The sequence below is a fragment of the Cyprinus carpio genome, chromosome B9 (assembly GCF_018340385.1).
Source record: "Cyprinus carpio isolate SPL01 chromosome B9, ASM1834038v1, whole genome shotgun sequence".
Lineage (NCBI taxonomy): Eukaryota > Metazoa > Chordata > Actinopteri > Cypriniformes > Cyprinidae > Cyprinus > Cyprinus carpio.
This window is the reverse complement of record NC_056605.1, coordinates 29,577,553-29,592,949: the sequence shown is the minus strand read 5'-3', so window position 1 is coordinate 29,592,949 and position 15,397 is coordinate 29,577,553. Positions and strand designations below refer to the sequence as shown.

Genomic DNA, 15,397 nt, shown 5'->3' with positions numbered 1-15,397 from the left:
TTGTGCACTCGACTGGTGAGCGGCGTGTTCTTTTGGCCGCGATCCGACTGGAGGTACCACTCATCCAGACAGCTTCTGGCCGGCTCGGCAGGAGGCGCCCACTCCAAAGCGAGCTCATCAAATGCCTTGGACAGGACGCTAAGGAGCTCGACATGACTATAATGGAGGTCCCCCGCGATGCTGCCGTGGGGCTCAGTGTAATCCGGCAGGCTGTTAGGCCACTCCTCTCTCGCAGACGCTGCCACCAAAATGGCATCATCCTCCTCTTCAGCACCCTGCATGGCCCCAAAGGACACCACATCTTGAGCGATGGGGGAAGGGTGGAGAACAGCAGTCTATTAAGATCCCTGAAAGGGGACCTGCAGCAGTGGGGTGAGGAGCGCATGGGCACTGAGCCGGCACGGGCTCGTCTCCTGACCCTGACAGAGCCGCATCAGAAGCTCGCGGCACTTTCCTCCTTGGCTCGAAGAGGCTGCAGAGGAAAAGCGCGGCAGGGCTTGTTGGGCGAGTTCGTCGCCTTGGATGATGGGCACACAGAGTTTGAGAGTCTGGAGGCTCATATCTCTGCAGTGGGGGCAGACCGATCCCCCAAGTACCACTTTTGCATGGGCGCGACCCATCAGAGAGTCATCCTTGTTAACGATGCTCACCGGAACACAGCAGGGGAAGAGAAGGCGTGTCTGCTGCAGCATGTAGATCACGGTGAGTAGTCTTGTTGATAGGCTTCTTAGAAGGTTGGCTGAAGAAAAAGATTCTGAATGGATGAACGTAAAAGCGCTGCTTTATATAGAGTGGGGGGCCCCTCATATTTCACGCGCTTGAACGCCATTGGCCAGTTTCAGTGGCGTGATTCAATAAGGCTTCAGTAGTATTTGGAGAAAAGGGTAATTCCCATAGCAATGTAGAGTGACCGAATCGAAAGGGAACATTAGCTATAACTATAAAGTTATAGTTATAATAAAGTCCAACCCTAACGATAACAACACAGCTGATAAACAAAAACATTGACTGCCAATTAATTATCATGCACTGGTGTGGATGCTTATATTAGTTATTGTTATAGTTATATATGATAATGTGTTGCTGAATTTGGATTGGCAAATTGGATGTAAATTGGGATTATTTCTGCCACTTAGTTAGATTACATCCTCGTATGCCTTAATTTCTTTGTCAGTGTATTTGTAAGGCTTGTTTTTCTCCTCAGTCCCCCCTGAGTTTTCAGGGCTCAATCCTCACTCCACGTCGGGACAGCAAAGGTAGCGTCTTCAGCTTCCGCGGGCGTGTGCATTCAGAAAACAACTACGCCGATGACGAGCAAAGCATGTATGAGGAGACGGGCAGCAGGAGAAACTCTTTGTTTGTACCCTCTCGATCTGATCCGCTTTACAACACTCTTAGCAAAAGTAGCCTGACTCCACGTATACTGTTGCCCTCTAACGGAAAAGCACGGTACGTGGTCGACAGCAATGGCATGGTGATTGTGTCAGGTGGAGTGTCTTCACCCAACTCGCCCTCCGGATTACTGACGCCGGAGGTGTCCAGAAAAAGAGCTACATTTGACGACACTTGCGTAAGCACATATGATGCACGTGCTGTTGCTGCTGTGCAATGCTTAGTTTTAAACTGCACATTTTTATAATAATTTTCTCTTTATTTATCATGAATATGTGCGCCCTTTTTTTTTTATCTGTATTTTTAGTGCATTTTTTTTTTTTTTTTTTTTTTTTTTTTGCATTTTTTGCTGACTTTGGGTGAAAATCTGCAGAATTCTGTGGGATGGATTTAAATAAAGAAAGAGCTGCATAAGCAAATGCAAAATATCTTAAAAAAATTGCAGGGAACTTATGAGTGATCAGATTCACTTTCAGCAGAAATCTGCAGAGATTGCATGTGGATTCTGTGTGTGAGCCTGCGAATCAGGTTGTGACAATGAACAATTTTGATTTGTTTTCCAGGATTACAGAATATCATCAGCATGCAAAGACATAAAAATGGGCATTAGTAACATACTGAAACTAATATATATTTTGAAAATCGATTCATTTGTCAATTATTTGTTGAGTTAATAAAAATGCAAAATACACATTATTTTCAGCTTTTTATTCAAAGGTGTGTTAAAGCACGCGTTTAAAGCATGTTATTGTACATACTGTCAAATTAGATTAATTATGACTTTTAAAATTAAATTGATTTAATTTAATTTAAAGTGCCCCTATTATGGGTAATGAAGGCTTCATATTTTGGTTTTGGGGGTCCCCAACAACAGGTTGACATGCATGCAAGGTCAAAAAACACTTTCATTGTCTTATAATATGCATTTATTTTTACCTTACTTGCTCAACGACTACAAAACGATTCACTCAACGATTCATTTTTCCAAACCCCTCCTCTGCATGTCATGACGCTAATCTGCGGTGATTGGTCCGATTGGTCTCATTTTCACTTCATAATAAAAGCTGTGTTTGTGAGCGCTGTGCTGCTTTGTTTACAGTCGTTACCGGGGAAACCGCTATTTTTACCGCTCTTAAAGTGGTCCCTAGTGCTAAAGAATGAATTTGCATTTTCATTCAGACCAACAAGAAAAGACCAACAAGTGGGCGGGCAATATGCTAATGTTTCATGATGACGTCAACATGAAACGGCTTGGGATTAGTTTTAAAAATGACTCGTTTCAATAATTCAGAGTCGACTCTTTCTTTTGAGAGACAATAACTTTAAACACGGTGCACTTTCAGATTTAAAACTTTGCAGGGTGTTTTTATTCACTTAGAGCTTTGTTACACACTGCATGAAAGGTCATTTTCAAAATTCCATAATAGGGGCACTTAAATTTAACTTTGATTAACTTTTGTATTATATAAAGCATTTTACTGTATTGTATAAACATTTTTAATGTCTTGATATTTTTAAATAAATAACAGTGGCATTTGGCACAAACCAAGACATTCTCAAAGTGGTTAAAATGTCCCAAATGAAATAGCAGTGCTTGCAAGGCAGCAAAAGAATGTGTTAAACTAAAGGAACATAAAAAAAATTTCCACCAGCCATTTTTATTCTTCCAATTCAAATGTAGAAAAACAATCTATATATAAAAACTGAAACATAACTGGATCCAAAAAAATCAGAAGTTTACCATTAAGAATAAAAGATTGTCTTTTATTTATTTATTTTGTTTCTAATTTTTTATTTATTTATTTTTTCCACATTTTTGTGAAAGATCAATCTTAGACATTTTACAGGTTGCATGAAAGAATAATTGATGAATAGTAATATATTGCTGCCTTGCAAACACTAATGAAGCACGATTGTAACATTTGTTGATGGATTTTCTGTTGATGTGATCTCTTTACAGTTTGACACAGATGAAGAATATCGACGCCGGTGTGATTCAAAGACCAAGTCTTTTCTATATGACCAATCAGTGAGACAGCGAGGTTTGAGTGTAGCAAGTAGCAGCAACAACACTACTGACCGTAAGAAGCCCTAAATGCCAAACACACTTATGGGCCGATCACACAGAATGTGTTTTTGCTTTGAAAAATGAGAGACTTGGAAAGTGGAATGGGGAAAGAAACGCAAAGTCTCGAGATGCATTTTTAAAAATGTGAACTTATAATTTGAGCGCTGTGTTTTTGGAGTGAGATGCTGCAAAAGTAGCAAGTGCAATGGTCAAACACGTCTGTCTAGTGCATGTTCTCATAGAAAAACTATGTTAAAAAGTATCACTAAGGAGCCCTGTATAAGAAACTCCATGTGAGGGATATTTGTTAGCATTTTCTCTAGAATTTTAACAAATAGTTGAAATTGTTAAATTGTCATCATTTATTCACCCGCATGTTGTTCCAAACAAGTTTCCTCAATACAGCACAACCCTTTTATATATATATAGTTCAGTATATAAGTTCAGAGGCTGTCAAGCTTAAAAAAAATGCAAAGGAACCATAAAAGTATCATAAAAATTTTGGCATGGGATTGTGGGAATTGTGCATAATTCCTGCTGGTTCAGCGCTTGTTACACTGAATATTCCCGCAAATATTTCACGGTGAAAGACACTCGGGACAGATGACAGAATGTAGCATTTGCACTTGCTTAAGTCTTACCATTTTAAATGTACAAGTGCAAGATTACACCAAAGAGAACTCAATTTATTACTAGTGCGCTCTCTGAGAGACGCTATTCTGTGAACTCACACCCAAAGCGCAGGCACATAAAGCTTAACAACATCATAAATTGTAAAACACAGATAAACTGCATGATGACATATTAAGGTTAGATGTAGTGTAAAAATGTCAAAAAAATATCCTAAACCGCCCCCCCCCCCATCATTTTCCAAAACGAAATACATACCCTGTGTTCCCAGTATTTTAAGTCATATAACAATTTTGTTTGATGAATAGACTGAAAATTAATGATGCTTTTATTTTCTTTTTGAAGTTTGACAGCCTTTCTTCTGAATGACTTTCATAGTGGCCCTTTTCATTTTTCACAGAAGAAAGATGAACTCTTCTTTTGATGAAGTGTCTGTTTGCTCCAAATGTTGCCGAAATTCATACTAGTTCACATGCAGCTTTCAGATTGTCGTCTTCATTTTTTGTTTAACATGGCAGTGTCGGAGGTCTGGAAACAGAAATGTGTGGAGTACTGGTTCGAGTTTGCAGAGAGTTATCTGATCTGGGATTGCAGTCCCACGTGGCTGAAGATAAAGAAAATTGTCCACATGGTTATGATGGACCCCTTTGCAGATCTGTTCATCACCATTTGCATCGTGATAAACACTGCATTCATGGCCATGGAGTATCACCCCATGAATACCGCCTATGTTAACATGCTTATAACCGCCAATGTGGTAAGAACATTTATGGCAGCATTTTAATAAATCATGTACAATACTGTGAGACTTGTTCTGTTATTCTAGAAAGAGTTACTATTATTAGTGTGCAACCCCACTGAAATGGAGGAGTGTGAATTTACTAATTAAAATAATTAAGTGCATTAGTTTTATAAATGAAAGTGTTGTAAAATAACTTCTAAGAATATAAACCACTTTATTTGTAGTGATGTTTTCTCATTAAACGGCTGAAAAAAGTGATCAATGAATCCGCATTACATGCATAATGATTTTTATTACAAATTTAGTCCATGGACAGCTGTAGTTTTATAAAACACTTTTAATTGTTGTAAAATAATAATTGTTTCCTTACCTACAGATTTAATTGATTTATGTACAAAGCAAAGAGTTAAAACAGTATTTTAACTATGTTTTGTATTTTAATAAGAGTATAAACCACTTTACTTGAGGTGATGTTTTCTCAGAAATTATTATTAATAAAAGCCAATCTACATATTTGAAGATTTAACCACAATGTAGTTAGAAGGTATCTCTAGTTTTGTAAATAAATAAATAAATAAATAATGATAATAGTTATTATTATTGTTAATTATTATTATGTTGTTCATTTAAAAAGCTTGAATTGTCTCCTTGCATGCAGGTTTTCATAGCCATCTTTACAGCAGAAATGATATTCAAGATCATTGCGTTGGACCCATACAATTACTTTCAGGAAGGCTGGAATATCTTTGACAGCATCATAGTTACGCTGAGTCTCCTGGAACTTTGTTTGCCTGGAATCGGTTTTCTTAGGCCATTCAGACTGGTAAGAGTATAGTATCTCATTACACCTAATGGCTCTGTTCTAAAACCTATATAAAGTCATATAAGAGGCAGCATAGGTGGCAGCATTATTTATATCTATGTATAGTGAACTAATACAATTAACATCTTGATGTTGTTTAAATTATAGCGAGAAAGAGAAAATTCAGAAATTGTTTGTGCTGGTATGGTGCTTAAGAAACATTTCTTATATTATCATGTTATGGTATGTTGAAAACAGTATTTTTGTGCAAACTAATACAATTTTTTCAGGATTTTTTTAATAGAAGGTTCAACAGCATTTATTTAAAATAGAAATAATTTGTAACATCACAGGGATAAATGACAAAGTAAAAACAAAATAAATAATCCACAATATCATTGTTTTAGTGTATTTTTATTCAAATAAATTAAACCTTGGTGGGCTTAAGAGGCTTCTTTCAAAAACATTAGAAAATCTTACAGAAACCCAAATGTTTGAACAGTACTTTATATGAACACTAAATAATAATAAAAAAAAATATACAAAGCACTACAACCTAAAACTATATATATATATATATATATATATATATATATATATATATATATATATATATATATATATATATATATGTATATATATATATATATGTGTATATGTATATATATATGTATATATATATATGTATGTATATATATTTTTTTCTTTATATGTATATATATATGTATATATTTATATATATATGTATATATATATGTATATATGTATGTATATATATATGTGTGTGTATGTATGTTTTTGAAAGAAGCCTCTTAAGCCCACCAAGGTTGAATTTATTTGAATAAAAATACAGTAAAACAACGATATTGTGGATTATTTACTTTGTCATTTATCCCGGTGATGTTACAAATTATTTCTATTTTACATAAATGCTGTTCTTTTGAACCTTCTATTAAAAAATCCTGAAAAAAAATAGTATTAGTTTGCACAAAAATACTATTTATTTATTTTTTATTTTTATTTAAGTGAATTTAGGCATCACATCATTACAATGTACATCATAAAAATATAAGAGATTTGCTAAAGACTATATTTAACAGTGCTATTAATTTTTTTTTTTTTTAAAGATTAGCTTTAAATCAGCATTAGATGAATTCAAAGGTAATCTGAATGTAAAACTACAGGACATTAGCATATCAGCAGATTCTAATAAAAGTAAAAAATGTATATTATGCATCTCTATTTGCCCGTACTAATCTTTTATACTCCTTAATGTCACAGCTAAGAGTCTTCAAACTAGCTAAGTCCTGGCCGACTCTGAACATGCTGATCAAGATCATTGGTAACTCGCTTGGTGCCTTGAGCAACCTGACGCTTGTGCTGGCCATCATCGTCTTCATCTTCGCCGTGGTGGGCATGCAACTGTTCGGGAAGAACTACAGAGACTGTGTATGTAAGATTTCTGAGGATTGCACGCTTCCTCGCTGGCACATGAACGATTTCTTCCACTCGTTCCTGATCGTCTTCAGGGTTCTGTGTGGAGAGTGGATCGAGACCATGTGGGACTGCATGCAAGTGGCAGGACAGACCTTGTGCTTGATTGTGTACATGATGGTCATGGTGATTGGAAATCTGGTGGTATGTATAGCTTTTAACTTTTAATAAATGAACACAAATAGAAAATCTGAATTGTGTCAACCTGTATTTGGTTTCTTCCAAATTTTGCAGGTTTTGAACCTGTTCCTCGCTCTGCTGCTGAGCTCATTCAGTGCCGACAACCTCGCGGCCCCCGGAGAAGATGTTGAAAAGAACAACCTGCAGATAGCGGTTGGTCGAATCAAGAAAGGTTTTGCCGTAGTTAAGGCCTGCCTTCAGAATTTCTTCCGGAGCGGCTGTATAAGAAAGCGGAAGCCGAAAAAGAAAACCGTAGATGGGAACATCATTTTGAGAAACTGCAAGAAAATAAATAACTCCAACCACACCTCACTAGAGCTGGTTAAAGGCAGCGGGGGTACGGACATGGATAGTGACATGGAGGATTTTATCAGCAACCCAAGCTTGACCGTCAGTGTCCCGATCGCTGTCGAGGAGTCAGACTTTGAGTGCCTCAACACTGAGGATTTCAGCAGCCTTTCTTCAGACCTAGAAGATAAAGAGGTAAGCTTGCTGATTTCAGTTTTTTTTTTTCTAAATTTTTCAGTTTTAATTTTTGCAAACCTCAGATTGACCAGGGAGATAAGCAGATATGAACTCCCCTTTCATTTTTAACACTTGTGCATCCCTTTTTTTATAATTTTGGATGTGTTAATGCAAACAGAACCAATTCTGTCACAAATGTGTATTTTTATTGTTATTATTATTCATTCTGTTTCCTTTCATACCTAAACTAGGTATAAAATATAGCTACACTCAGGACCTTAAAGGGAGAGTTCACCTAAAAATGAAAATCACCCCATAATTCACTCAACCTCAAGCCATCCGAGTTGTTAATGACTTTTTTCTTTCAGACGAATACGATCAGAGTTATATTTAAAAATGTCCTGGCTCTTCCAAGTTTTATAATGGCAGTGAATGGGTGATATTCAATAGTCCAGTAGACATCCAATAAACTGCATCCATCCGTCATAAAAAAAGTGGTCCGCTTGAGGATGAGTGAATCATGGGGTGATTTTCATTTTTGGGTGAACTATCCCTTTAAGGACAAAATGTCCCCTTTGGAATTAAAACAGCAATATGTAACCAATTTTAATGCATCTTTAGTGTAATAGAAAATAGATTTGATTTCAATCTAATATGCTGATTTGCTGCTCAAGTAACATTTCTTATTATTATCAGTGTTGAAACCAGTTGTGCTGCTGTGGGATTTTTTTTTTTTCTGAACATTTTGATTAACAAAGTTCAAAACAACAGCATTCATTTGAAGTAGAACTCTTTTGTAACATTAATATTGTAATAAATGTATAAACTGTCACTTTTGCTTAATTTAATGCATCATTGCTGAAAAAGGGTGTTAATTTCTTTTAGTTTTATTATTATTTAAAAAAAAAATCTTGCTGACCCCAAACTTTTGAACGGTAGGGTATTATGTGAGTCAGAAGCATTTCTGACATTAGCCGAATTTTAAAACATTGATACATTGCATAATTCAGATTTTTTTTTTTTTTTTTTTTTGTCATTTAATGGATAAAGATAAAGTGTATGGTCTTGCATCCCTTCTCTATGAATATTCCCACAGTATAGGATGTTATTAGGGTTTAGAAGTGCTTGTATTTGGGGAAAGAAGTGAGATACCAAGTTGTAATGCACTAAAATAATTGAATAAATAATTGAATAAATAATTGATAACTAATTGTTAATTGAAACCAGGTGAACAAATGTGAGCGACATTTGACATGGCACTTAAATGACTGAAATTATCAACATTTGTCTTTAGACACCAAATGGGTTTTTTAGTGATCTTGGGTGCATTTTCTCCTGGCTTTTGATGTGGTCAAGTGTAATCCGATCGTGATCCGATCATTGAATATGCATTAATACCACAAAAAGGGGACCCTAAAGTCTGTTTGACATCAGACAAGTGGTTTTCCGACATCACATTCACAAGTGCACACTCAAGTCCTCTTCAGATGGTGGATGTGTGAATTTTATTTGCAGTATCACAGCAATGCACCTTGTGGAAAAAAACTACTATTGATGGCACATTATATAATTCACATCATTACATGCTCCAGTCTGGTATTATGCACACATCATTTAGGGTAGATGCCATATTTAATTTGTGTTAGCTGAAGTTCCTAATTCATGTCTAAATACCTGAATATCAGTGCTAATCATGTCTTTTGGTGAGTCAACTACACCAAAGTCATTTGGTGTTGTTATTGTCACGTACATGGTGCCAAAAATGAAAGCTTTTCAGTAGTGTCACTGAATTTCTCAGTTTCTCCGGTCGAGTTAATTGCAGTAAGTGCTTTGTGGATTACATCAACATGTAGCTTGACCCACTATGCAAGAGAGGTCAGGGAATATCAGTCTTCAGATCGCATTATCTGCCATTAAAGTGCTGAGTGTGAATGTCAGCCTCATGATAACATGCTCAATTGCTTTCTGCTGGGAAACGAGGATGTGGCGGTCTGTGGTTTTGGCATGTAAACATCTATACACTGAGCATTTGTATGCCAGTCTCTTTGAGGTTGTTCTAAAATGTCTACTGCTTTAGTTTTGTGAAGGGTGATATGCTTTCAGTTGAAACTCAAAAATCCTACATAGGCACTAGGCAGCATTTTAAGGAATGACAGGCACAAATGATTGCATAAAACTGCCTCCCACAGAAAGCTGAATCGCCATTTTAATTTACCATACACATACTATAATTCAGCACATTACAAGTTAACCCAAAAATTAAAATTCTCTGGAAATTAACTCGACCTCAGGCCATCCAAGATATAAACGAGTTTGTTTCTTCATCGAAACAGATTAGGGAAATGTAGCATTACATCACTTGCTCATCAGTGGATCCTCTGCAGTGAATGGGTGCCGTCAGAGTGAGAGTCCAAACAAGATTGCAAAATTTCTACATCTAGTAGGAATTTCTATCTACATCTTGGATGGCCTAAAGGTAAGCTAAATTGGGTGAGCGAATTAATTGGAATAAGAATCCCCCCCACCAAAACAAATCCAGATTAATAATAACTCACAAATAACATACTTGCATAGAGTAAAATCCAGTCCAAAGAGATAGTACTGAATGTATCCTTTGTGAAGAAGGCACTCCCATAATGCAACAGGTTCAGTGAGCTGGTGGATAAAGCTGGTAAATGCTGATAAATATATAAATATAATTCTAAAACTATTTTTTTCTGAGAGTCTTCTAAATCAGTTTCTTATGAGGAGGTTGCATTTCAGTTAGCATGATAATGTAGGCAGAAGACAGCAAGACAGCTCTACTAACTATGTTTTGGACCAGAGCCATGATCTCTGATTAGGGTTGCAAAAAGGTGGAAAATTTCCAGTAAATTTCTGAAATATTCCAGAAATTTTGGAAACTTTCCAGGATTTTTTTTTTAAATATTCCAGGGATTTTTGGAAATTTTCAAGTGTTTTAGAATGCTTTTTATTTTTGGTTGCATAGTGGTCGTAATTTTATTATTCTGTATTATTGCTCCCATTGATTTATCTGTCATTCTAGCACTCTGACCAATCTTTTTACCTCCAGACCAAACGGTGAGTGTTTTTTCCTTGTTGTCTGTCTCACATCTTTAACGTGATCTGTCTTTGCAGAATTTCTGAGACGCTCTCAAGGTTTGCAATGAGAGGAGACCTGTAAGACCTTTTCAATATGCATCCCAACTAACCGTAAATACAGCTTTTACCATGCATGAAAAAATAATATGTTTATATCTAATGGATTGTTTGGGCACTTCAGATCCTACCATAACACTAATATCATTCTCCTTCATCTTCAGTCATAGATAATGGTGTTATCGTTCTCTTTCAATCGTTGAGTTACAGTTGATTTCAGGTCTCTCTGCAAATGCATACACAGCTATACAGAGCTGACAATCAAGAAACGCTTCTCATTCAAAATTAATTTAATTGGACAAGCCTAATAAAGGATCACAGAGTGTTTGACATTAGTGGATTGATTGAAGATTTTGTCTGAAGGCAACTTTACAAGTACAGTAAACTATAGAGCATTGTGATAGCAACCTTACCACACAATGCATGAGCTGATAAAATGCATATTTTCAATGCAATGTAAGTAGCTTTGGATAAAAACTTCTGCCAAATTCATAAATGCATAACACTAACTAGCCAAAGTAATCACCATTATCTGGGAGTTACATTACTGAAACATACTACTGTAGATATCCAAACCAATGGCATTATTGCACTCACTGATTGTCGAAATGACATTAGACAGAAAAGGTCTGGGGCCAAATAAGGACTCGAGCCATTCAGACGTCTTGGTTGCATATTAATTTCATCATAGCATGCTTGCATCATTCCACAAGTTGCATTAGCTGAAAATCTAACTGATGGTTTTTGCTAAGCAAACTTCACCATGTACCTACTGTAATGCAGCAATTGAAGGAATGGTTCACCCAGAAATGAAAACTGGCTGAAAAATGCTCTAAAGTGCATGTGCTGAAATACATGCTATTCACCTGATGTGCAATCAGTTCCTTCCACTGGTCTATGTAAATTATATTATTTTATATTATTATAAATTATAGATTGTTGGTTCTTACTGCCTCTGAAGTCTTATTGGTACAGTTGCAATCAACACTATATCCCATCAGTGTTATTTTAGTGTTAAATACTTATATACTATCATAGTAATATTTTGAATTTTTTTCATTTTAGTTTGTTTTAGTAATTTTTTTATGTAATAGTTTTGTGTTTGTTATTAGTCATTTGTAATTGTTTCGTATGTTTTATTTTAGTTCTTCAACTTAAACTTTATATTAGTTGCCAAGGCGACTTTTAAACTTAAAATTTTCATATTATGATTATTTATTGTTTTTCAGCTTTAATACCAGTTACCAGAAATTATCTTTAATAGTTTTAATTAGAGTTAACACCGATCCACCAGTAGGTCATTCATATGGAATAGGAAATATAAAATTAAATGTAATGAAAACTTTAAATGTATATTGTTTTATACTGTGATTCATCTCAGAGTATGGTGTGGTTAATGATGTATAATTGTTTGGAAATACATATGAACTACTGTATACTATATACTAGGGGTGTAACGGTACACGTATTCGTACTGGATATTTTCTCATCTTTCAAATTATGTCCTTTTTTCTGGAAATTAAAGCAATAAAAGCTGTTTTGACGCTCTTTGATGTTGTGTGACAGATCGTTGTATAAATGCCTCAGTTCAAACAGCAGCATGGAGCCCTCTTTACTACTAGTTTTAACACGAAATAAACATGAATGACCATCTCATGCCTCATGTAATCACTTAATCGGGGGTTCAACCGCGGAAAGATGTAAATAAAACTTAAAAATCTTTTCTGCAAAAAAAAGCAATAAAAATCCTCTAAACACGTAGCATTCATTTACCTCTGGCAAGTCATCAGTGTTCACAGCTCTTTAGTTCGCTAGAGAAATGAGCTCTAGAGAACAGCATTTCGTGAAATATTAGACTACTGTATATACTCATTATATTTTACTTTAGCTGTTAGTGATGTCATAATTATTTAATGTATGTTTAAATAAATCCCTCATGAAACATGTTATGACAGTCACTGTGTAAATTTATATATTTCAACAACAAATAGAAATGGGAAGTTATTACAAGCACTTGATGGTGGTTTAAAGTGAGTTTTGAGTAAAAATGTACTAATAATCTCTTAAATTGTCTTATGTAGCTTGATGCTAATGTTAGCTTTAACGCAGCTGCAGTTCTTCTTCATAATGTATTTTTTGTCATAATAACTGATGTAAGGTCATAAGAATATGTTTTGTTGTATTTTTTTTTAGAAATACTTTTGATAAAAGGCAGGTAAATGTATACTGGGATTGAAGCGATGAGGCTTGGTTAACCTTGTAATGCCAGAATAAAGGCTAATAATGGAAGAATAAAACAAAAGAATAATGATAAAGGAATAATGAGGATAATGTCTCATACCTGGCGGAGGTGTGAAAGGTTTGTCGAGGGAGAACAATACAATCATGAATGGGACAGTTTGCCTGGCCAGACATGAGATAATAGCACACAGGAGAGCTTACAGAGGGCCATAAATCAATTTCATTAGCCTTTTATTAGCCTTCTCTAAAAACACACGTGACATGGTCTTAGAAAATGTTTCATAAAATCCACAGTTTTAAGAGATTACGTCCTGAAATTTGAAATGAAACATTAGTAGACTTGTGGCTTTATCTTCATTGTGTTTTTAAAAGCATTTACCACAGCAACATATTTTTTTATACATTTAAAATAATATTTTTTAATATTTGTTTTTATTTTTGAGCTAATATATCTCTGTTATCATAACAGTCTGAGTAATTCTGATTCTTGAACAGTAAACTTTGAAGTGTCAGCTTTGTGAAAAGAAAGACTCATGAGCAGAAACCTTTTTATTTTGGGTATGTCACTTGTGTCTCCGTGCCGAAAATGGGGAGTGACAGAAAAGGGGTTAAAGAAAGAGCAAATTGTTCAGCACACCACTGTTTAAAATAACCGAGGTATCTACCAAACCGTCATGTTCTATATGAAGGGTTTTAAGCACACGAGATATCACACCAAGCAAGCCTTACTTCTACTTTGCACAGTGACTCAGCTGAAACGACTGACTTAAGAAACCCTGTGCACATGTATCATCTCCTCCGTGTCGCCATAGTAACGTGTGTGATGATGTGTCTGGGCTGCTCTTGCAGAAGCTGTCTGACGTGGCTCCCAGCTCTTCAGAGGGCAGCACGGTGGACCTCAGACACTTCGGTAAAGATGGAGAAGATGCTTTGGACTCTGAACTTGAGGAATCTACGGATCCAGAAGCCTGTTTCACAACAGGTGATGCTGCCTCACCATAATAAGACTGTCCTTCAACTCTTACAAAACAGTTCAGTAGGATCAGTGAGAAATGCCATGGTATTTACAATGGGCCCAAAAAACCACTTTAACTAATTTAACTAACCTAATGACAATAGGTTGAATAACACATGGCACACGCAAATATTGTTGGTTTTTATTACGTCTCTGTTTTTATCAATGCTTTTTGCTATTGTATAAATTTTATGGTTATTAATAATATTTTTCTTGCATGGATTTATTACACATTTTGAAACTTAAGTCAGGGTTAAAACGTCTAAATGTCATAGCATTGGATAACAAAGTGGTGTTTGTTTTAAAGAAATATTTTTTTTAACTATTTCAAGACAAACATTTCACAACAGGAACATTAAACAACAGTTCTTAAGCTGAAAATGAAGATGAAATTTATGGCCCCACTTTGTGATTGTAAAACTTTAGTGTGGCATGTTCATAGATAATGTGATAAACAACCTATCTTTTGATGTTCCTGCCTTCAGACTAGTTAGTTAAAAGTATTTGGAAAAATGAAAAGTCAAAAGCCAAAAATTGACAAAAAAAATTGCTTAAAATGTACTCATCCTCAGGCCCTCCAAGATATAGATGAATTTGTTTCTGCATCAGAACAGATTTGGAGAAATGTAGCGTTACTTCACTTGCTCGCCAATGGATGCTCTGCAGTGAATGGGTGCCGTCAGAATGAAAGTCCAAACAGCTGATAGCTGAAGTAATCCACACCCCCCAGTCCATCAATTAATGTCTTGTGAAGTTAAAAGCTGCGTGTTTGTAGACGTTTTAACTGCAAACCGTTGCTTTATGTTGGACAATATAATAATCCATAATAATGTGAAAAAGTCCATCCCACGTTGTCTTTTTACATCAAACTCATTATTATACTTATCCACCAACTTATTTGTTCATTTCTCCAAATCTATACTTTGTTTTTCAGGGTGTGTCCAAAAGTTCCCGTGCTGCCAGGTGGATGCTGAAAAGGGCATGTGGAAGAAATGGTGGCTGCTGAGACAGACCTGCTATAATATAGTGGAGCACAGCTGGTTTGAGAGCTTCATCATCTTCATGATTCTGCTTAGCAGTGGCGCTCTGGTGAGGGAAGTGCATGCATTGTTTTGTTTGTCAGTGTGTCACAGGGTAAAGCCTTGACTCACTTTCAATAGAGTTTGATGTGAACATGTTGCTAAGCTAAAGACACAATACTCTAGACAT

The 15,397-nt window shown here is 35.7% G+C and overlaps 1 protein-coding gene across 2 annotated transcripts in view; it reads left to right on the top strand.

Annotated features, from left to right (window-relative positions):
- LOC109096462 (sodium channel protein type 2 subunit alpha-like) overlaps nt 1-15,397 on the top strand; it is a 50,313-nt gene that overhangs the window by 25,444 nt on the left and 9,472 nt on the right. Inside the window, exons 12-19 of one of the 2 annotated variants that reach the window (XM_042731858.1) lie at nt 1,205-1,570; nt 3,353-3,473; nt 4,609-4,847; nt 5,491-5,655; nt 6,916-7,272; nt 7,363-7,791; nt 14,023-14,155; nt 15,123-15,277. In XM_042731858.1, coding sequence (XP_042587792.1) covers nt 1,205-1,570; nt 3,353-3,473; nt 4,609-4,847; nt 5,491-5,655; nt 6,916-7,272; nt 7,363-7,791; nt 14,023-14,155; nt 15,123-15,277 — 1,965 coding nt within the window. The remainder of the gene's footprint in view (nt 1-1,204; nt 1,571-3,352; nt 3,474-4,608; nt 4,848-5,490; nt 5,656-6,915; nt 7,273-7,362; nt 7,792-14,022; nt 14,156-15,122; nt 15,278-15,397) is intronic. The other variant, XM_042731859.1, reaches the window with a different exon arrangement.